At 41.4% G+C, this 21,864-nt stretch overlaps 4 protein-coding genes across 4 annotated transcripts; 2 read left to right on the plus strand and 2 right to left on the minus strand.

Moving 5' to 3' along the window:
• Positions 1-3,554: 3,554 nt before the first annotated feature.
• SAPINGB_P006185 (uncharacterized protein) lies at positions 3,555-6,551 on the minus strand (the record flags this gene model as incomplete). Its single annotated transcript, XM_032000899.1, has 1 exon — positions 3,555-6,551. One exon carries the CDS (start codon positions 6,549-6,551, stop codon positions 3,555-3,557), a length of 2,997 nt encoding a protein of 998 aa, XP_031856790.1.
• A 524-nt stretch (positions 6,552-7,075) lies between these two features.
• Positions 7,076-16,706, minus strand: SAPINGB_P006186 (uncharacterized protein; the record flags this gene model as incomplete). Its single annotated transcript, XM_032000900.1, has 6 exons — positions 7,076-8,724; positions 8,783-9,920; positions 10,005-10,718; positions 10,883-14,178; positions 14,256-14,906; positions 15,398-16,706. The coding sequence occupies 6 exons, from the start codon at positions 16,704-16,706 to the stop codon at positions 7,076-7,078; spliced, it is 8,757 nt and encodes a 2,918-aa protein (XP_031856791.1).
• A 359-nt stretch (positions 16,707-17,065) lies between these two features.
• On the plus strand, positions 17,066-18,949 carry SAPINGB_P006187 (uncharacterized protein; the record flags this gene model as incomplete). Its single annotated transcript, XM_032000901.1, has 1 exon — positions 17,066-18,949. The coding sequence occupies one exon, from the start codon at positions 17,066-17,068 to the stop codon at positions 18,947-18,949; it is 1,884 nt and encodes a 627-aa protein (XP_031856792.1).
• A 128-nt stretch (positions 18,950-19,077) lies between these two features.
• On the plus strand, positions 19,078-21,846 carry SAPINGB_P006188 (uncharacterized protein; the record flags this gene model as incomplete). Its single annotated transcript, XM_032000902.1, has 1 exon — positions 19,078-21,846. The coding sequence occupies one exon, from the start codon at positions 19,078-19,080 to the stop codon at positions 21,844-21,846; it is 2,769 nt and encodes a 922-aa protein (XP_031856793.1).
• Positions 21,847-21,864: the final 18 nt, after the last annotated feature.

Below are 21,864 nucleotides of genomic sequence, written 5' to 3' on the forward strand. Positions count from 1 at the left end.
ACTCAATAAGTTTTCACAAGTTATGATTTTAAGTTATGATGAAAGTGAAATATTTTCTTTGTGAACGTTAGGAAGAGTACTTTTGCCAGTGAAAAATTTTCTTCCTAGGAAAATTGACTCCCCGAAAATATATTTCAGTGACTTTACAAAACTATTAATGGATTATGTAATATAAACGAATAAATGAAATATTTCGTTTAAGAAAAAAAAAGTATAAATAGACAGAAAATTTCTCATATCCTCTTCTTCTCTTTTCTTCCTACATATCTTTCAACCAATTTTTATTTTAAAAATGACAGACTATATAAAAGTAAGAATGACACAAACAGACTATTGCTGAAGATGATAGTGAATTTTGAATATAATAAAACTGACATAGCAGCTTTCATATTCTACCATTGATGAATATCATTTTGATACCGGTATAGATATGACAAACTTAGCTTCAAAAAGCGACGACCCACTTGAAAATGAAGACATTATTGATGTAAGTAAATGCGTGCCTATATGACTATTCGCCTACTAAATAACTTTTAGAAATTAAGAAACGGGCTTATAGCAGCAACAATAGTTGCAAAGAAATCAGAAATCGCTTATAACAATATCGATGATACCTTGAACACTTGGAACAATTTTACAAAAAATAATTGGTGAACGCGATGACACGATAAAAAACAGTAAGCAAACATTAATATATTTTCACACTAATAATTTAGAAGTCCCGTCGCAACGCAAGCCTTTAAGCCCCGTCCAAATCCCTTCAACGCTACTACGCTAAGAAGCTCCGTTATAAAATTCTAACTAACCCTTTAATAAGAAGCTCGGTTGAAATTTTTTTAACCCTAACCCTATGGAAGCAATACTCGAATCCCAGCCTTATTGGATATTTTTGATTAGTATCAAGAATCTATTCTATTGGATGCTTTTGATTAGCATCATTAATATGTAATATTTATAGGTTTTTATGTAATATGTAATATGTAAATTGTAATAAAAATTTCAAATTCCCTTTTAATTTTGATTTCAATTCAGATTTTTGGCATTATTGTGAAAGTTGCCTTAATTAGTGAATATCAGCTATATTAAAGTTGCGTTGGTTGGTAAAAATCAGCCATGTCAATGTTGTGTTGAGAGAGAAGTGTTAGCCATGTCAATGTTGTGTTGAGAGAGAAGTGTTAGCCATGTCAATGTTGTGTTGAGAGAGAAGTGTTAGCCATGTCAATGTTGTGTCGGCAGCGGTTTCACCTTCTTATCAACATTGTTAACTCTGTCGTCAACCACTTTGTTTATTTATAAAAAATTGCACTTTAATTGGTGTTCTGGTTGTTGAAATGGCTGTCCAAACTCCTTTATACACAACATTCACAAGAAAATTAATTTCATATTGAAAATACACGGTTTCCACTTGGAATGGGTTTTTTTTAATATTAACAAAATCAATAGTCTAGTTGTAATCTATATCATCATATTACTCATATAAATCATTTTCATCTCTAATAATTGGGTTTAAGAGTCTATTTTTGACGGTTGTTGTTGTCGTGACATGGGTGCGACTGACTATTGAATGGAAACTTAATCAATTTTTAAACAAATTTAATAGCCTAGTCTTTGTTTAAATCATCATATCACCCTTGTTTATGATTCACATCCTTGAGAATTGGGCTTAAGGGTCTCATTTTGACGTTTTTTGTCGTCGTGAAATGGGTGCCAAAAGTCAAAAAGTGAATTTTTTCAATTTTTAAGTAAATTAATAGTCTAGTCTTCATTTAAATCATTATATTAATCTTATATATCAATTTCATCATTAATAATTGAGTTTAAGGGTCTATTCTTGACGTTTGTTGTCGTCGTGAATTGGGTGCGATTTTGGTCCAAAGCTGCTTTGTCAGCGATGAAAAGATTGGGTGAAATCAGCCATCTTAACGCTAAGAACAAATTCGCAAAATTACACTTTTAGGTTTTCCGTGTCTCGTTTTAGGTTTTGTAATTTTAAACAAATACATATTTTGGTGGATGACATTAATAATCAGAAAATAATATTAAAGTATATGGCTTTCTGAATTTTTAGAAAACATTCCACACCTTACTGCTTTCTTAACTAAAAGAAAAGAATTTTTTGAATTGCTTTATCATATTATAGAAAACATTCCTCCCTTCACTGCTTTCTTAACTAAAAAAAAAGAATTTTTTGAATTGCTTTATCATATTAAATAAAGCCAAAACAAGGTTAAAGTCCAATTGATAATTTCACTTCTTTCTCAACGTTTAAAAAAACGTCCATTTCAAATATTTCAAATATTTAAGAAAGTACTAAATATCTCTTCAGCTTTTTGATATCAACTAAACAAGTCTCCTTAAAATTTTTTAAAAATTGGGAAAACGTAATTTAATTCTCCACTTCACAAATGCAATGAAACGGTTTCTTAGAAGACTTTCTTTTCCTTTAGAAACCCCCACACAGACATTTCAAAATAGGAAATAAAATTTATAAATAATTCAAGTATAAAATTTATAAATAATTTCAAGTATATATTTAAACCAATTAAATATTCGTGTACTGCTTACAAACATGATTGAAATCCTCCTCATCATCATATTCCTCAATTCTGGCTATTGTACCATCGCTTCTTTTGTATTCTTCCACAAATGATGGATCTACAAATATCGATAACTCTCCATCATTAATGGGCCAAACTGGGCATATAACATCTCTAACTTCGATAACACGAGAGAGTGGTGAAAAAAATTTTGAAGGCTCACGAACAAAGTCTTTATTGTCAATATAATAACCAATAATCGAATAGCCACTATTATTATCACTGTTTCCAAAAAATTGCAGTTTGTAATTGCGAGGCTTCACAACACCAATTTGAAATTCCTTTACCACAGCAAACTTGGTGGGAATTCCTGGACCCAAAGAGTCAATTTCAACAATATCTTCAATCATTACATGACTAGAAGAGTTGTTTTTATTTTTGATCCGTGCATACTTGTTAATGTACGCAGAAAGGTCTCTTTGAAAAAAAGGATCCTTTTGTAAAACTTAGCCTTAATATTATGGGATCCACCACAAGCTTCCAGACTTCGCTCATCATTTTCAAGATATTTCATGATCATTTCAGTAACTTCAATTTGCCTTGTTATTTCTAGCTCAGTTTGTGGCTTATATTTGAGGTTCCTAGGCAACTTGGCACCAATTGAAAATTCGCATACTGATCCGGAAAGACTGTTAAGTATTGATTGATAAATATAATGTTGAACTGTGACACGGGAAGTCATGATAATAATAGAAAATATTATCCAAGAAAAGTATATATTGAAATATATAAGATAAAACAGTTGTATAAGAAGAAAGAAAAAGGAAAAGAAAAATTATAAAAGTTTGGGAAGAAACCTTCCTTAAATATCCAAGGGAAAGAAAAATTTGCAGTGGTGAAAATTTTTCATTTGGGTTTGTCCCAAAGTTGAGTGGGTTTGTATTACACTTCAACTTTGTAACAAATTAAGGAGGGTAACCACAGTCACATAAGGGCTTAAACCTAATGCGGCTAAAACTAAAATAAACATAGGTTATCAACCATAGTTTCCCACCCAAACTCACGTGCATTATCAACTGCACTAGTCTGCGACAACATTGCATGCTCAACACCTCCCCTTGTCGCAGAATCACCTACTGCCTTCATACCAAGTAGTCCCCTTAATGTCTCAAACTTCACACGACCAAGATTCTTAGTGAACATATCTGCCAACATCACTTGAGTATCAAGATACTCCAGATGAATCACTCCACTGCGAATATAGTGACGGACAACATGATAACGAACATCAATATGCTTGGTGCGACGATGAAACACTGGGTTCTGAGCCAAAGCAATACATCCCTGATTGTCCTCAAACATAGTCACTGGCAAAGGAATAGGAATCTTGCAAAGAGACAACAACTGATTAATCCAGAAGCATTCCTTAGACGCATCAGACAATGACATGTACTCAGACTCGACGCTGGACGATGCAGGACTAACTTGCTTTCGACAAGCCCAAGTAATGGGACCACCAGACAGAATGAAAACATACCCAGTAAAGGACTTACGGTCCTGTTTGTCCTGTGCATAGTCGGCATCACTATAACCAACAAGCTTGTAGACTTTCTGAGCTCGATATTCAAGACCAAGTTCAGCAGTACCCTTGAGATAACGAAGAGTATGCTTAGCAGCTTCCATATGAATAGACTTAGGACTCTGCATATATCGACAAAGAAAGCTAACAGCAACAGCAAGATCAGGACGAGCACAATTAGCAGCATAAATCAGCTTGCCAATAATACTGCGATACATGGAGGCATCGGTAGCAGAGTCAGACTCGGAAAAGTCAGAAAGATCACGAGTGGGTAAAGGAGTCTTGACACTTGAACAATTCTGCATACCAAACTCTTCCAACATATCAAAAATATAACGCGAAACATCCACAGTAATATGGTAAGGTGACTGCTTAACTCTCATGCCAAGGAACTGCTCGACTGGACCCAAGTCTTTCATCTTGAACATAGATGACAAAGACGACTTGGTTTTGGCAATGACTTCAGAAGAATTGCCAGAAATAAGTAAATCATCAACATACAGTGCAATAATAACCATGGTAGACCCAGATCCTTTGGTATACACACCGTAGTCACTTTCATTACGAATAAACCCAAGTTTGACAAGAGCACCATGAATCTTCTCATTCCAACACAAAGGAGCTTGCTTTAAACCATACAAAGACTTCTTCAAATGACACACTTTAGATTCCTGACCTTTGACAACAAAGCCTTTAGGTTGTCTCATATAAATATCTTCTTTGAGATCACCATTAAGAAATGCAGTCTCGACATCCATATGATGAACCTGGAACCCAAACTGAGCAGCAATAGCAAGAACAATCCTCACAGTCTCGTAACGAACAACGGGAGCAAAAGTTTCAGTATAATCAATACCTTCAACTTGCGAAAATCCAATACACACGAGACGAGCTTTGTAACGTTCAATTGAACCGTCAGCTTTGCGCTTAACTTTAAATACCCATTTGCTATTGATAGCCTTGCGACCAGGTGGGAGATCAACCAATTCCCAAGTACCATTGCGTTTAAGAGACGACATTTCAATAACACAGGCTTCAAGCCAAAACTCAGCTTCTTCACTAGACATAGCTTCTTCAAAACTACTAGGATCTGTAAAAACAAGTAAAGCCACATCATCATACTCAAAGCGGAGAGATTTGAGACGACGATAAGAAATACACTCTTCTTCAGCTGGACGTTTTGCAGGTGTTGCAGACACTGGAGATTGTTTCAAAGAATTTTCACAAAGATGTTTAGAAGGAGGTGAAACAATATCATCAGAACTCGGGCGTTTGGCAGGAGTTATAGAAGGTAAACGAACAGCAACAACACGAGATCGAGATTTAGGCAAAACAGCTTGAGTATCATCCTTAGTGACAACACTAACACCAGCTTGGTCAAGAGAATTAACAAGATCAGACGAAGGAGATTCTTGACTAAGTGGCACTACTTCCAATTCAACAGAAGGTGGTGGAATGGGAGACGAAGCAATGATAGACGGTTGAAACCCAATATCACCCCCTCGTTGCGAGATCCCAGAATCACCAGAAATATCAGATTCATTAATAGATGGACCAGCTTCAGATAAGTCTAATTGTGAAGGAATATATTCCGAAGGAGAAACAATAGGACTTGAGTCAGGAGAGATAGAGACATCATGATCTGAAGGTGGAAGAATAGGAGAACTAGGAAGAGATGGAACTGAAGCAATAGAAGGAAGAGTAGGAAGAGTAGGAGACTCAAGAGGAGCAGAAGGTGTAGACAAAATGCGACGAACAGAACGAGGCTTATGAACAATAATAGAAGAAGAAGAAGAAGGAGGCGGCGACGGAGAATGAGACGGAGAAGAAGACGGAGACGGAGACGGTAAAGCACAAACAGAACCAGAACCAGAACCAGATGAGGATGCTGGTAAAGATCTATGAGACCCAAAACTAGAACCAGAACTTGAATCAGAACTAGCAATAGAATTAACCCTAACATTAGATCCTAAACCAGTCCCCTTAGAATCAAAACAAGGTCCTGACATGGACCCTGAACCAGAACCAATACTAAACCCAACACCAGTACCATTAATAGACAAGTCCTTATCACTTTTCATAAATGGAAACTTGGACTCATCAAAGTAAACACTCTTTTGAGATGGGGGAGGACTAGCTTTGAAGTTTGAGTTTCTAATGTAAGCTGTCAAGTCTGCTAAGACTTTTAATTCAGCTTCACATCCTTCGGAACAAACTGGTATGTTGGCAATGGTCAATTGTCTAACGGTAAATCCAGAACGGTCAGCGAGATCAATTTGACGATGAACAGGGAGATCGGCGAATGTCTCATAAGAGCTGGCGTTGTTCTTTGAATGGGTCTCAGATGTTGAGTGGGCAACAGAACTTCCAGTGCTGGCTGACTCGAAGGATGAGGGTCCTTCATTGACTCCTGTAGTGTTTCCGTGATTAGACATAGCGGAGAAGACTAAAAGCAAGAGTTAATAAGTAAATACGATTGATAAGCTGAAAGCTGAAAGAGTATTTAATAAAAACAGTTTTCCGTAAATTTAGAGTATATATAAGAATTATATAAATGATAAAAATAATAAAATAATAAAATAATAAAAGTTCGCTATCATACCTAAAAGCAAGAGTTAATAAGTAAATACGATTGATAAGCTGAAAGCTGAAAGAGTATTTAATAAAAACAGTTTTGCGTAAATTTAGAGTAGCGAGAAAAAGAAAAGAAAGAAAACAAGAAAGGTTTCTGTAATGAAGAAAATTTAAAAGAGCATCTTGAAAATTTTCTTTAGCAATAGGGAGTCTTGATTGTAACAATTATTGTAACTCCAATGGTAATGGGCTAGTAGTTGCTAGTGAATAATGTAACAATGTAAAGAGTGTAATTGGGAAAAAAAAATATTATGGGATAATGTTGAAATATACGATAGTACCATGACATATATTCCAACAGCCCCCCTGCAACAATAGCCCGTTATCAAGATTCAATCTCTTGATCTTTGCGTCGTCGAGTCTTCAAAAATGACTGCGGCGTAACGATGGAGGTATTATTTGACGAGACGAGCACTGCATCAAGTCCATTTCCCCCCTCAACTTGAGGACGGGTACTCATACCCAGAAGATTCCTCAAATATAAAAACTGCGGCTTAGCCAGAGCTTTGGTAAAAATGTCTGCCACATTATCTGCTGAAGCAACAGCTTCAAGACGGGTATCGCCGGCTTTGACATGGTCTCTGGTGCGCATGTACTTGGTATCAATATGTTTAGTCCGCTCGTGATGTTTGCTGTCCTTCATGAGATCCAGGACACCTTTGTTGTCCTCCATGATGACAGTCGTTGGTTGAGATTCACCAAGTTCTTCCAAAAGATCTCGGAAGTAAACTGCCTCACACGTGGCAGAAAAAGCGGCAATCAGCTCAGCCTCGGTTGTGGAAGTTGCTGTCAGCTTCTGTTTGGCCGACTTCCAAGAGAAGGTTGAAGGACCGTGGGAGAATGCAAAGCCTGAGATAGACTTCCTGTCAGGATCGTTTGCCCAATCGGCATCTGACCAGCCTCTCAGAAGCCGCGGAGAGGCGCCTGGTACATTTTTGTGATAGACAATTGCCAGGTCCTTAGTGCCTTTGAGGTAGCTCAGAACATGATAAGCTCTATCCATATGAATGGCTCTAGGGTCACTCGAATACTGAGCAAGCTTGCCTGTAGCATAGGCAATGTCTGGACGAGCCGTCTGAGCAGCAAACTGTAGCTTGCCAAGAATGCTGCGATATAGCGATTGGTTAGCTGGACGAGCATCGAGGCCCTGTGGGAAATCAAGGCCATGTTTCTTGGGCAACGGTATCGACTTAGCTGTTTGATCACCCAATTTGAAAACCTCAATCATGTCAGCAATATAGTGTTCCAGATCCAGAGATATCGTCCTGTCGGAGTCTTGGACTCTGATTCCCAAGAATTTGTTAACACCACCTTCATCTTTGATGGCAAAGTAACCAGATAGGCCCTTGAAAAACCGCTCGAATTCTCCCGGTACGTTTGACGCCGTTAAGATGTCGTCAACATAAAGACCTATAATACTGAAGTCTTTGCCATTAATCTTGTAAAAGAGACAGGGTTCTTTCTTGGCAGCTTTGTAACCTAGAGCTTCCAACTTGTCAACAAGCTTCTTGTTCCAACACAGAGGGGCTTGCTTCAGTCCATATAAGCTTTTATTCAGCTTCCAGACCATGCCAGGAGGGGTATTATGGTCAATTCCTGTTGGTGGCTTGACATAGATGTCTTCTTCTAGATCTCCATTCAAGAAAGCATTTTTAACATCGACGTGGTGCATTTCGCAGTTCTTCGCCGCACTCAGGGCGAAAATGAGACGAACAGTGCTGAATCTCATTACCGGTGCAAAGGTGTCAACATAGTCAACACCAAACTTTTGACGAAACCCCTGAACAACAAGACGAGCCTTGTACTTGTCAATTGAACCATCCGTGTTGAGTTTCTTCTTCAGCACCCATTTGGTGCCAAGTGCTTTGCGACCCGCCGGGAGGGGCACAACTTGGTATACATGATTGCCATCAATGGCAGCAAATTCCGAATAGGCCGCATCGAACCAGAAGCGCTTATCTTCTCTGTTGTTGGCTTCCGCAAGTGACCGTGGGTCCCTTTTTAGCTTCTTGCCAGGGTCGAGCAGCGCCACTCCCACATTCGGAAAATCGAATGAAGGCAGGACGGTCCTTAAGATCTGCCCAATCTCTGTCGCTGATAAGAGCTCTAACATTCTCCACATCAGGAGCCGTAAAGCAGAGACCTGGTTTGCTAGATTCTAACACTTTGATGTCATTCCTCAAAATTGGAAGCTTAATGTTAATAGCGCTGAGTGTGTCAAGTCTTCCAGACGCCATGCGGGCTTTCACAGTTGGTTCTTCAGAGTTCGAGTAGATGCAGCCAATGCCAATGACATCGTCGACAGCCCCGGCAGACGGATCTCCTGATGGGCTTGCCGATTCATCAACAAAAATAATTTCATCATCAGCAGGCGAAGAAACAAAAGTTTCATGTAAGAAGTCAATGCCGTCAGCTAAGTGTTCTGATGAGCCCTGAGAGTCAGAATTGTAGGGTGCTGCAATTGAGATTTCATCGCTTGTAGCCTCAACATCAGCTTCGGTTGTGGAGGCGGGAGAGTGGGACTGCGAGTCAGTGCTAACGACTGAGTCCTCATCTACTGATGCTGACGTAGCAGGGACATTGTGTGTTGCCGAGTGAGTGTGAGAAAGAAAGGGAACCGCATCGGGAGTGGGGTTGAATCTAAGATTCGGTGTACCCTGGAGGTGGCCGTGTGGGGCTCTCAGTGTTGAACCCTCACGAGCTGGCAGACCATGCAGCAGTGACCTAGATTCCGAGTCCAAAGCTGACTCAGAGTTCGAGAGTTTCAGTTTGTCACTGTGCCGGTCGGAAGAGCGAGAGCCCCAAAGTAAGCCCGATGCTGTAGTGGTTGGGCTTGTAGAGCGATTTCTTTTTCGCATATTTCTTAAAGCTCCCAAGTCGATTCTTGAGATGGCCTCAGCTGCACTGCGTAAGATATTGCGTTGTGCTATCGACAGCATGCGATTCGATGACGAGGGAGGAGTGGTTTGGTGATCACGACGAGAAGAAGAACTTTCTAATGTGGGAGACGTCACAGCAGAGGAGGTTGGTGATGTAACCACTGGCTCCGAATGTGCAGATGATTCCGAGGACAAAGAAGCAGAGGTAGAGGGTGTTGTGGGAGAACCATTTGAGGCTTCATTTTCCAATCTTGGTGAGGAGTTTGAAGTCGAATTTTCTGAGACTACTTTCTGTGATAAATTAGTAGCCGAAGAAAAATTTTTAGATTTCGTGGTGGTGGAGAAAATTTTATTTTGCAAAGCCGCGCCACTTACTAGTGGAAGGTTATCAGTAGGCCGGGTAATTAGATTTGTGCGATTTAGAATTAATGAAGAATTTTCTTTTCGCGCCAGCCGCTGAAGTGCACTGTTAGGAACATAATAGCCATTTTGCTCAATCAAATCAGCTAATCTTTTGTTAACAACAACTGTGTCCCGAGAGGCTTCTCGATGACGGTGTCTGGACGACGGAGCAGGCACTCTCGCAGCACCCGCAGCACCCGCAGCACCCGCAGTACCCGCAGCAGACCTAGTAATTCTTCCAGTATTAGCAAGAGGCTGTTGGGCTTCTGCCGGAGCTGAGTGTTGGCTTGTTTGTCGAACAACTACTTGCCCAGCAGTTTGCGAATCATGTTCAGAAGAAGACGGAGGAGGAGCTGCCAACAACAACCGTCTCGAAGGTGGAGCCGGAAGTGGCATATGTCGATTTTGTTGCACGGAGCTGTGCCGCACGTCGCTTGTATTGTCCCCAAAGCTTGTAGCATCCCCTGCTCGCCCATACTCTAGCAGGAGCCTCTGAGTAGATGGTGCAGGCGGTAAGCGTGGGCGATCATTCTCAGCAGTGTCTCTCAGTTCACTGCCACTTCCAGATGCAGCAGTAGTAACAGTATCAGAACCACCAGCTCCCAGCAACAGCCTCTCAGAGGAGGGCGCTGGGGTAGCTCCGGTAGCTCCTGCCGTATACCTGAGGAGCCAGCCACTTGGCTCCGCCTACCGGCATGTAAACGACGATTTTCTGGCTGACCAGCACGTTCCAGCGCAGATTTTAATCTCGCTAAATTTAGATGCCTCTTCCTACTACCGCCCGCCTCAGCCATTCTGGCAGACCGATTTGCAGACGTCGTAGTTTCTACTAGCTCGGTGGTGGCCCGTACAAGTTCCGCCGCCGCCAAAACCAGTTGATTGCTGGCAGGATTATTTGTGCTTGTAGCAGTACCTTGAGTGTCACCTAAATCTTGCGGCACCCCGACATCTCTCGCAGGAGCTTCCTCCAACTTAGTAGAGGAATCCATGACAACGTCGCTAGACGAAAATTCAGAATCTGATGAGTCTTCCAATTCGTCGAAACCCAGTATATGTTCCACAGACCCATCCATGTCTTCATCATTGGTTTCTGAGTCAACCGCATCCTGATTGTCATCACCAGATTGGCTAGCGGTTTCAACAGCTGAAGCCTCGCGGGTAAGTTCAGCAGTTCCAGACAGCGCAAGATCCACACTGTCATCCTCATCCAAAATGTGTAGTTGTTTGGGAAGAGTCACCGGACTTGTTTGATGAGCCACCACTGAGGGCGACTGAGTTCCTGGAGCAAAGGCTTTCTGGAGCTTTACCATATGTTCAGAAAATGAATTTTCGTGAGAAAAATCTTCGTTAGTATCTTCGGAACCAGGGCGACCAGCTACGTTGGAGTTCACCGATCTCAAATCAGCATCATCAACAGCAGAATCTTCGAGCAATATATGGTCCTCAGACTGAAGTGTATCTTTGTCGTCACCAACACTAATTGATTCATCTGCAACCAGCTCCACATCATCATCTTCCAACGGTTGAAAAGAGTTTTCAGTTATAGGTGTCGGTGGTGTAGAAGTAGAATCCTGGTCCTCCAATCTGCTGGATCTGTGGCTCCTTCCCTCAGAGCCCACATAAGTCCAGCCAAAGTTACCACCACCACCACCACCAGAGAGTGAAGTGGGAGAGTAGTCGTCAGAGTCAGATTCATCTTCACTTTCTGATTCATCAGTGGAAGAGTCACTGTAGTCAGGGTCACGATTTCCAACCTCACTGTAGTCAATGAGAATGTCACCCTCGTAAATTGGCTTTTCGCCAAAAAATTTAACGCCAGGCAAGACATGGTCACGAAAGTTGCCGTGTACACAGCGCCGAATGCGCTTGTTCCTCGTAATGCATAGAAAATTCTTAGGATTTAACGGGTCGGGACCCAAATACAGAGCAGGCTCGCCCCGAGGCTGAAGGGTCCCTTTGAGTTTCTGAGACTCAGATTTAATGACAAAAACTAGGCAGCCAAATGTGTGCACTAGTGCTATAGGTGGTTTTCTGCCCGTAAAGGCTTCATAAGGTGATATACCGGCTTTATTAACTATGGAGAAATTATATACCTGCACAGCGTAGAGCCAGGCAGAGTCCCAGTAGATATTGGCCCAGAGTGTCGACTGCATCAAGGCTCTAGTAGATATCTCACGCAGTGTGCGGTGGGCACGCTCAATTTTCCCATTTTGTTGGTGTTCATCAGGAGCAGTTAAAATATGAATGACGCCCCAGTCTGCTAAAAATTTTCCAAGTGTCCCAGAGATAAATTCACCACCATTGTCAGTAATAAGCTTGGTGGCCTTGCCGTCAACAGCACGGCGAGCAGCTTTGGGCACAAACTGCTTAAAGAACTGGATAAGTTTCCCAGGAGCTTCATCCTTAGATTCCAGAGCAAAAGCATAGATGTAACCAGAAAATGCATCAATGATATTCAGCATGTACCTGGCCCCTGAAGAGGCAGGACCTATGGGACCGACGAGATCAGCATGAATCTGGGCTAACGGAGCCGTGGATTCAGAAGCTATATGCTTATCCGGAGAAGTGAACCTCTTAATGCTTCTTGACGTGCCACATATGACACAGTCCTTGATCAATTCTTCGTCACGCTTGGTCACCTCAAAGGGAGGATCAGCAAGCTTGGCTAAATGTTTCACCGAAGTCAAAGAGCAATGAGCAAAACGAACATGACAGTCAAGTGCCTGCGAATTCAACACGGCCTCCTTTGCAATAAATTTGAGAGACTGTGAAAGGACAGGTAGTCCCTTTCCAACCGCGAAGGCTGATTTATCAACCTTCCTCATAGCTTCTGGTCCTTGTCTGCAAATCTGATCCCAGTCAATTGAATTTCCTGAGAACTTGAAAGATCCAGTTGGAGGTACGATATTCCTAGTAAACTTTACCGGAACAATGTTGGCACAAATGTGAGACTTGGCATCTCTGGCACCGCCAACCCTACCAACCTTTTCCTCACCAAAATAGGCCAGACAATCCCCACTTGGGACCGTATGAAAAGAAACATCGTGCGTGCGCCAGACAGAATCAGAAAACAAATTGCTAGACCCAGCAGGAAAATAAAGTGCGTCAGCAATATGGCAAATATTGGTGCCACCGTCACCTTTTAATACAACAGCAATTTTACCTTCCCCTTCTAACACGATGTCGGAACCACCATAGGAGCTGATAGTTTTGGGGCTGCTGTATTTCTCATACGACACAAAGTAGCTGTTGTCTGAGATAAGGTGACCAGTAGCATTTCCAGAATCGAGAACATTTGGAAGATTTGTTTCACCCACAGAGGCGATTTGGTTGGCAGGTGGAAGAAAAGCAACTGGCGAATAATCACTGCTTCCGCCGTCATTATCAAATATGTCTTGGATAGCCCGAGCAACAGAGCAAAGAGTTTCAACATCGTCGCGAGCCACCTCAAGGTATTCGGTAGCTTTCAAGGCAGCAACTCTGTTTTGACCATCAGAGTTCGACTTTCTAGCTTGCTTGTCTTCATTGTTGCGCCTCTTGTTGCCACCGGACCCCTTGGACCACTGCTTCCCTTTTCCATGCTTGGTATCAGAGTGGCCAGCTTTCTTCGAAGTTTCCTGCTTGGATTCCTGCTTGGGTTCTTGCTTGGGTTCCTGCTTTGGCACCACTTTTGTCGAACCGTCAATAATTCTTCGACCTTTTACGAAGGCTGCAGAAGTTGCTTCAACTAGCGCTGGGATTTCAACTGAATCACAGGGGCTCCATCCTCCAGATCTTGACTTGAAAATGTCGACAAACTTGGTAATCCCCCAGAGATGACTCTGAGGATCTTCGCGAGCAGCTGCTGAAACCTTGTTGTTATTCAGCACTGCTAATATAAGGTCACGGTGAAAGGTGCCATCCGGGTTGTTAAAGAAATATTGCTCCACTACAGAGGCCCACTTGGAAGCTTCAGTAACAGTAGCTTGTATTTTGGTTTCAATTTCACTGCTGGTAAGCCCGGCGAAATAACTAGGACCCGGAACTCCTACTGAGATAGCTTGCGTCATCGCAAATACAATGTTAAGCTCAGGGCTTGGGGATATGCGCAAACCAATATGATTAAGACGTTGGTAAAATGAGAGCACTCGCCCCAGGTCAGCGGGCTCTAGAATTTCAGGATCTATACGAGCCATTCTTTTTCCAGGTTCAAATAGGACCCCCATGGCTTCTTCCCGCACAGACGCCGAATCCATAGGTGGAGTTTTAGAAACTCGGGCGACGTGTCCCACCGGGCCTGTTCAGCTGCAGCCAGGTTAGCTGCAGGCGTGGTTTTTAAAATGTAAACCTTGAGTAGTTCATCAAGGGCCCTCTCAAACCTGATACCGTAACCAAGCTGAAGGGCAGTATGGCCAACAATTGGCTTATAGATATAGTTGTTCCAAAAACTCCGGCCGCAGCTGTTAATTTGCCCAATAAGACCGTATATCCAAAAATCCAATTCACTTTTGTAGAGAAATTGTTTGAAATTTGGCGCTTGAGGAGCGTCAAAGGAGCTCATAACCTTTTGAGATGGGGGAGGACTAGCTTTGAAGTTTGAGTTTCTAATGTAAGCTGTCAAGTCTGCTAAGACTTTTAATTCAGCTTCACATCCTTCGGAACAAACTGGTATGTTGGCAATGGTCAATTGTCTAACGGTAAATCCAGAACGGTCAGCGAGATCAATTTGACGATGAACAGGGAGATCGGCGAATGTCTCATAAGAGCTGGCGTTGTTCTTTGAATGGGTCTCAGATGTTGAGTGGGCAACAGAACTTCCAGTGCTGGCTGACTCGAAGGATGAGGGTCCTTCATTGACTCCTGTAGTGTTTCCGTGATTAGACATAGCGGAGAAGACTAAAAGCAAGAGTTAATAAGTAAATACGATTGATAAGCTGAAAGCTGAAAGAGTATTTAATAAAAACAGTTTTCCGTAAATTTAGAGTATATATAAGAATTATATAAATGATAAAAATAATAAAATAATAAAATAATAAAAGTTCGCTATCATACCTAAAAGCAAGAGTTAATAAGTAAATACGATTGATAAGCTGAAAGCTGAAAGAGTATTTAATAAAAACAGTTTTGCGTAAATTTAGAGTAGCGAGAAAAAGAAAAGAAAGAAAACAAGAAAGGTTTCTGTAATGAAGAAAATTTAAAAGAGCATCTTGAAAATTTTCTTTAGCAATAGGGAGTCTTGATTGTAACAATTATTGTAACTCCAATGGTAATGGGCTAGTAGTTGCTAGTGAATAATGTAACAATGTAAAGAGTGTAATTGGGAAAAAAAAATATTATGGGATAATGTTGAAATATACGATAGTACCATGACATATATTCCAACACACTCCTGGCTTCAACAATGCTTGAATCAAGAAGAACTCGATAAGCTGTACGATCCAAAGAATACCCAACAAAAACACCAGTTTCAGTATTTGAACTTAACTTAGATTCTCTTTTAGCACCAGGAAGAACAACTGTAGCTTGACAACCAAATACTTTCATATGGTGATAACTAGGAGGTTTACCCGTCCAAAGTTGAAGAGGTGCAACACCACCAGTGGTACGACTAGGAAGACGGTTCCTAATATAATTAGCAGACTTGACAGCTTCACCCCATAAATACTCAGGAGCATGAGCATATAAAAGCATAGACTTGGCTTTTTCAAATAATGTGCGATTCAATCGCTCAGCAACACCATTTTGCTGAGGAGTATGAGGAACTGTATAAGTATGCTTGATACCCTTAGACACAAAGAACTGCTCCAGGTCTTTGGAAATGTATTCGCCGCCATTATCAGAATGAAAATATGCAACTCGATCACCAGCAGAATCACCAGAAAAATAAGATTCACACCTAGCAATAAAGTTACGAATGGCAAGACTTGCATCACTTTTCCTAACCAACAACTCCACATAAGAGTACCTGGAATAATAATCCATAATGGTTAAGACATAACGATGACCCACAGGGGTAGCGACATGAGGACCGCTCAAATCAGAAACAAATAATTCCAAAGGACGACTAGCTTTTTCTGTGGTACCATTAAATGGCAATGCTGTGGCTTTGCCACCCAAGCAAGCGTCACACTTATGACTATCCACAACCTCAAAATGAGTAGGCTTGACAGAAAGTGACTTAGATAATTTCTTGAGAACGTCCACACTGGCGTGACCAAGTCGCTTGTGCCAAAGATTGGCAGACGACTCAACAGCAAACACCTCATGGACTGGCTTGGAAGGCAAAACAACTCGGAAACGACAAAAGTACAAGTCACCCATGGCAATGGCGTGGACTCGAGTTTTGCCATTTTCGACAGCAGAAATATGGTTAAGGTCTTGAATGAACCGACAACCACCAGCAGTAGCTCGACGAGCAGCAAATAAATTGCGAGGAATCTTAGGAACATATAAAACATCTCGAAGAACAACGCGGTCACAAGGCTGGTCATCTTTACCAAGAAGATCGACGACAATGTCGCCAACCCCCTCAGCAGTAGCAGAACCAAGACCACGAATGGTAGCCGAAGTGGGACGAAGAGAAGAAAAATATGAGATGTTATTGCAAATGTGACTGGTAGCACCGGTATCATGGATAAAGTCAAAAGAATCAGACCCAACAACTAAGTTGGCCTCAGCAGAAGTAGTGTTGAGCATGCAATGTTGTCGCAGACTAGTGCAGTTGATAATGCACGTGAGTTTGGGTGGGAAACTATGGTTGACAATCTATGTTTATTTTAGTTTTAGCCGCATTAGGTTTAAGCCCTTATGTGACTGTGGTTACCCTCCTTAATTTGTTACAAAGTTGAAGTGTAATACAAACCCACTCAACTTTGGGACAAACCCAAATGAAAAATTTTCACCACTGCAAATTTTTCTTTCCCTCAGATATTTAAGGAAGGTTTCTTCCCCAACTTTTATAATTTTTCTTTTCCTTTTTCTTTCTTCTTATATAACTGTTTTATCTTATATATTTCAATATATACTTTTCTTGGATAATATTTTCTATTATTATCATGACTTCCCGTGTCACAGTTCAACAGGTTATGGGCCGCACTTCGGCTTATATTAATCTTACTTCCTCTGAAAAACTCACTCCTCTCAACTATCATGTCTGGGCTACTAAGATCCTTTTGGGTCTTCGTGCAATGAATAATGGTGTCCATCTTTATGTCGAAGCTGGTACTGTCAATCCAGCTGCTAATGAATCCCTCGAAGACCTCACCGCCTCGCTTGACACCGTCGTCCATGATGTTATCCTCAATAATATTTCTCCTGAGTTGATCGAACATGTTAATGATGTGGCCATTAGAGGCCGTGACCTCTGGCTTTATCTTCATCAGGAGTATAGTCAACTTCAACCCGCCGATGTCATCTCACTTATGAAATCCCTCTATGCTGGCAATATTGATGTTGGTCCAAAGTTTGTTTCTTCTGTTCGTTCTTATGTTGCTACCTGGCGTTCCATCTACCAATCATTGTCGCCTGATTCGGTTGTGGCCTTCAACGCTTTGGCCTCAATGGGTCCCAATTGTGAGCGCTTCATCCAGTACGCCTTGGAGCACCGCTTTGATAGTAACAATGCTGACAACCTTGATATCAACAACTTCATCCGGAACACTGATAAATGGGCCAAGTTGTTGAAGATTACTGGACCCCCTGCTACTCTTTCGACTGAAGCGTTCGTTGCTTCATCAAAGAAGTACAATAACAAATCTAAGGGTGATGGTATCAAATGTTTTCGTTGTAAGAGGCGTGGTCATACTTCCAACAATTGTCATGTCTCTTGGGAAGAGGTTCAGGCTGCTCGCCAAGATAATAAGGATGACAAGGAATCTAAGGAGGCTAAAACCTCAAGAGGTTGGTTTGCTGAGACTATTGATGAATTTTCTGAGATAGTTGATGATGATCCATTTGTGAGTTCCGCTTTTGTGTCCGAGACATCTGTTGTTTCTGAAAAGTTTGGTAACAGTTGCTCCGAGTCGTTTGATGATTTGGAATCCGAACTTTTTGATTCTTCTGAGCCGTGTGTCGGCGATGAAGATTGTTTTGTTGGTCAAGTTTCTGAGTATTGTTCAAACTCAGGACTTGATATTGATTCAGTTGGTAAACCGTTTGTTGGTTCCACTGATGATTCTTGTTTTATTTCTGAACCGTATGTCGGTTCTACTATTGTTTGTTTGGAGTCTGAACCGTGTGTCAGTTCAGCTCCTATTTGTTTTGATTCTGAATCGTTGGTCGATTCGGATATTGTTCCTTTTGATTCTGAACCGTTGGTCGGTTCTTCTTTTATTTCTTGTTCTGATTCTAAACCGTTGGTCGGTTCTGATGATGATATTGTCTTACCTTCTTTTGATTTTTTGGTGGATTCAATTACTGAACCTTCTCCACCTAATGTTAAACCTATTGTTACACCAAAATCCCGTTTTTCTCCATTCTTTTACTTATCTTTTGTTACCATCATGTTGTTTTCCTTGATTTTAATTGTCGTCTGGCATCCTTCTTCAATCTTGGATTTAAGTCATTCAGTACATCACGTTTTTGTTGCTGAATCTACTACTTCTGCTGAGGCCAACTTAGTTGTTGGGTCTGATTCTTTTGACTTTATCCATGATACTGGTGCTACCAGTCACATTTGCAATAACATCTCATATTTTTCTTCTCTTCGTCCCACTTCGGCTACCATTCGTGGTCTTGGTTCTGCTACTGCTGAGGGGGTTGGCGACATTGTCGTTGATCTTCTTGGTAAAGATGACCAGCCTTGTGACCGCGTTGTTCTTCGAGATGTTTTATATGTTCCTAAGATTCCTCGCAATTTATTTGCTGCTCGTCGAGCTACTGCTGGTGGTTGTAGGTTCATTCAAGACCTTAACCATATTTCTGTTGAACAGCTAAAATAGGAAGCTAAGCTGGACAACCATAAAAGAACGGCACTACGGGGGATCGAACCCCAGTCTCACTCATATGGCCTGAGTGCGTGTTACCACTACACCACAGAGCCTACTTATTGTTAAGTAGTAACTCTTTCATGATGTTACTGGGAAAATCTCGTGATACACAAACGGTGGATAGTGTTGGAACTGGACCCTACACTCAACAGGTCTCAACACGACACACGTATATTCCAACAATTTCTGCTGTTGAAAATGGCAAAACTCGAGTCCACGCCATTGCCATGGGTGACTTGTACTTTTGTCGTTTCCGAGTTGTTTTGCCTTCCAAGCCAGTCCATGAGGTGTTTGCTGTTGAGTCGTCTGCCAATCTTTGGCACAAGCGACTTGGTCACGCCAGTGTGGACGTTCTCAAGAAATTATCTAAGTCACTTTCTGTCAAGCCTACTCATTTTGAGGTTGTGGATAGTCATAAGTGTGACGCTTGCTTGGGTGGCAAAGCCACAGCATTGCCATTTAATGGTACCACAGAAAAAGCTAGTCGTCCTTTGGAATTATTTGTTTCTGATTTAAGCGGTCCTCATGTCGCTACCCCTGTGGGTCATCGTTATGTCTTAACCATTATGGATTATTATTCCAGGTACTCTTATGTGGAGTTGTTGGTTAGGAAAAGTGATGCAAGTCTTGCCATTCGTAACTTTATTGCTAGGTGTGAATCTTATTTTTCTGGTGATTCTGCTGGTGATCGAGTTGCATATTTTCATTCTGATAATGGCGGCGAATACATTTCCAAAGACCTGGAGCAGTTCTTTGTGTCTAAGGGTATCAAGCATACTTATACAGTTCCTCATACTCCTCAGCAAAATGGTGTTGCTGAGCGATTGAATCGCACATTATTTGAAAAAGCCAAGTCTATGCTTTTATATGCTCATGCTCCTGAGTATTTATGGGGTGAAGCTGTCAAGTCTGCTAATTATATTAGGAACCGTCTTCCTAGTCGTACCACTGGTGGTGTTGCACCTCTTCAACTTTGGACTGGTAAACCTCCTAGTTATCACCATATGAAAGTATTTGGTTGTCAAGCTACAGTTGTTCTTCCTGGTGCTAAAAGAGAATCTAAGTTAAGTTCAAATACTGAAGCTGGTGTTTTTGTTGGGTATTCTTTGGATCGTACAGCTTATCGAGTTCTTCTTGATTCAAGCATTGTTGAAGCCAGGAGTGTTTACTTTGATGAGTCCAAGTTTCCATTTATGAAAAGTGATAAAGACTTGTCTATTAATGTTACTGGTGTTGGGTTTAGTGTTGGGTCTAGTATTGGTTCTGGTTCAGGGTCCATGTCAGGGCCTTGTTTTGATTCTAAGGGGTCTGGTTTAGGATCTAATGTTAGGGTTAATTCTATTGCTAGTTCTGATTCAAGTTCTGGTTCTAGTTTTGGGTCTCATAGATCTTTACCAGCATCCTCATCTGGTTCTGGTTCTGGTTCTATTTGTGCTTTACCGTCTCCGTCTCTGTCTTCTTCTCCGTCTCATTCTCCGTCGGCGCCTCCTTCTTCTTCTTCTTCTTCTATTATTGTTCATAAGCCTCGTTCTGTTCGTCGCATTTTGTCTACACCTTCTGCTCCTCTTGAGTCTCCTACTCTTCCTACTCTTCCTTCTATTTCTTTAGTTCCATCTCTTCCTAGTTCTCCTATTCTTCCACCTTCAGATCATGATGTCTCTATATCTTCTGACTCTAGTCCTATTGTTTCTTCTTCGGAATATATTCCTTCACAATTAGACTTATCTGAAGCTGGTCCATCTATTAATGAATCTGATATTTCTGGTGATTCTGGGATCTCGCAACGAGGGGGTGATATTGGGTTTCAACCGTCTATCATTGCTTCGTCTCCCATTCCACCACCTTCTGTTGAATTGGAAGTAGTGCCACTTAGTCAAGAATCTCCTTCGTCTGATCTTGTTAATTCTCTTGACCAAGCTGGTGTTAGTGTTGTCACTAAGGATGATACTCAAGCTGTTTTGCCTAAATCTCGATCTCGTGTTGTTGCTGTTCGTTTACCTTCTATAACTCCTGCCAAACGCCCGAGTTCTGATGACATTGTTTCACCTCCTTCTAAACATCTTTGTGAAAATTCTTTGAAACAATCTCCAGTGTCTGCAACACCTGCAAAACGTCCAGCTGAAGAAGAATGTATTTCTTATCGTCGTCTCAAATCTCTCCGCTTTGAGTATGATGATGTGGCTTTACTTGTTTTTACAGATCCTAGTAGTTTTGAAGAAGCTATGTCTAGTGAAGAAGCTGAGTTTTGGCTTGAAGCCTGTGTTATTGAAATGTCGTCTCTTAAACGCAATGGTACTTGGGAATTGGTTGATCTCCCACCTGGTCGCAAGGCTATCAATAGCAAATGGGTGTTTAAAGTTAAGCGCAAAGCTGACGGTTCAATTGAACGTTACAAAGCTCGTCTCGTGTGTATTGGATTTTCGCAAGTTGAAGGTATTGATTATACTGAAACTTTTGCTCCCGTTGTTCGTTACGAGACTGTGAGGATTGTTCTTGCTATTGCTGCTCAGTTTGGGTTCCAGGTTCATCATATGGATGTCGAGACTGCATTTCTTAATGGTGATCTCAAAGAAGATATTTATATGAGACAACCTAAAGGCTTTGTTGTCAAAGGTCAGGAATCTAAAGTGTGTCATTTGAAGAAGTCTTTATATGGTTTAAAGCAAGCTCCTTTGTGTTGGAATGAGAAGATTCATGGTGCTCTTGTCAAACTTGGGTTTATTCGTAATGAAAGTGACTACGGCGTGTATACCAAAGGATCTGGGTCTACCATGGTCATTATTGCACTGTATGTTGATGATTTACTTATTTCTGGCAATTCTTCTGAAGTCATTGCCAAAACCTGTTGAGCATGCAATGTTGTCGCA

Source organism: Magnusiomyces paraingens (genome assembly GCF_902498895.1).
Source record: "Magnusiomyces paraingens strain CBS 517.90 genome assembly, contig: contig5, whole genome shotgun sequence".
Lineage (NCBI taxonomy): Eukaryota > Fungi > Ascomycota > Dipodascomycetes > Dipodascales > Dipodascaceae > Magnusiomyces > Magnusiomyces paraingens.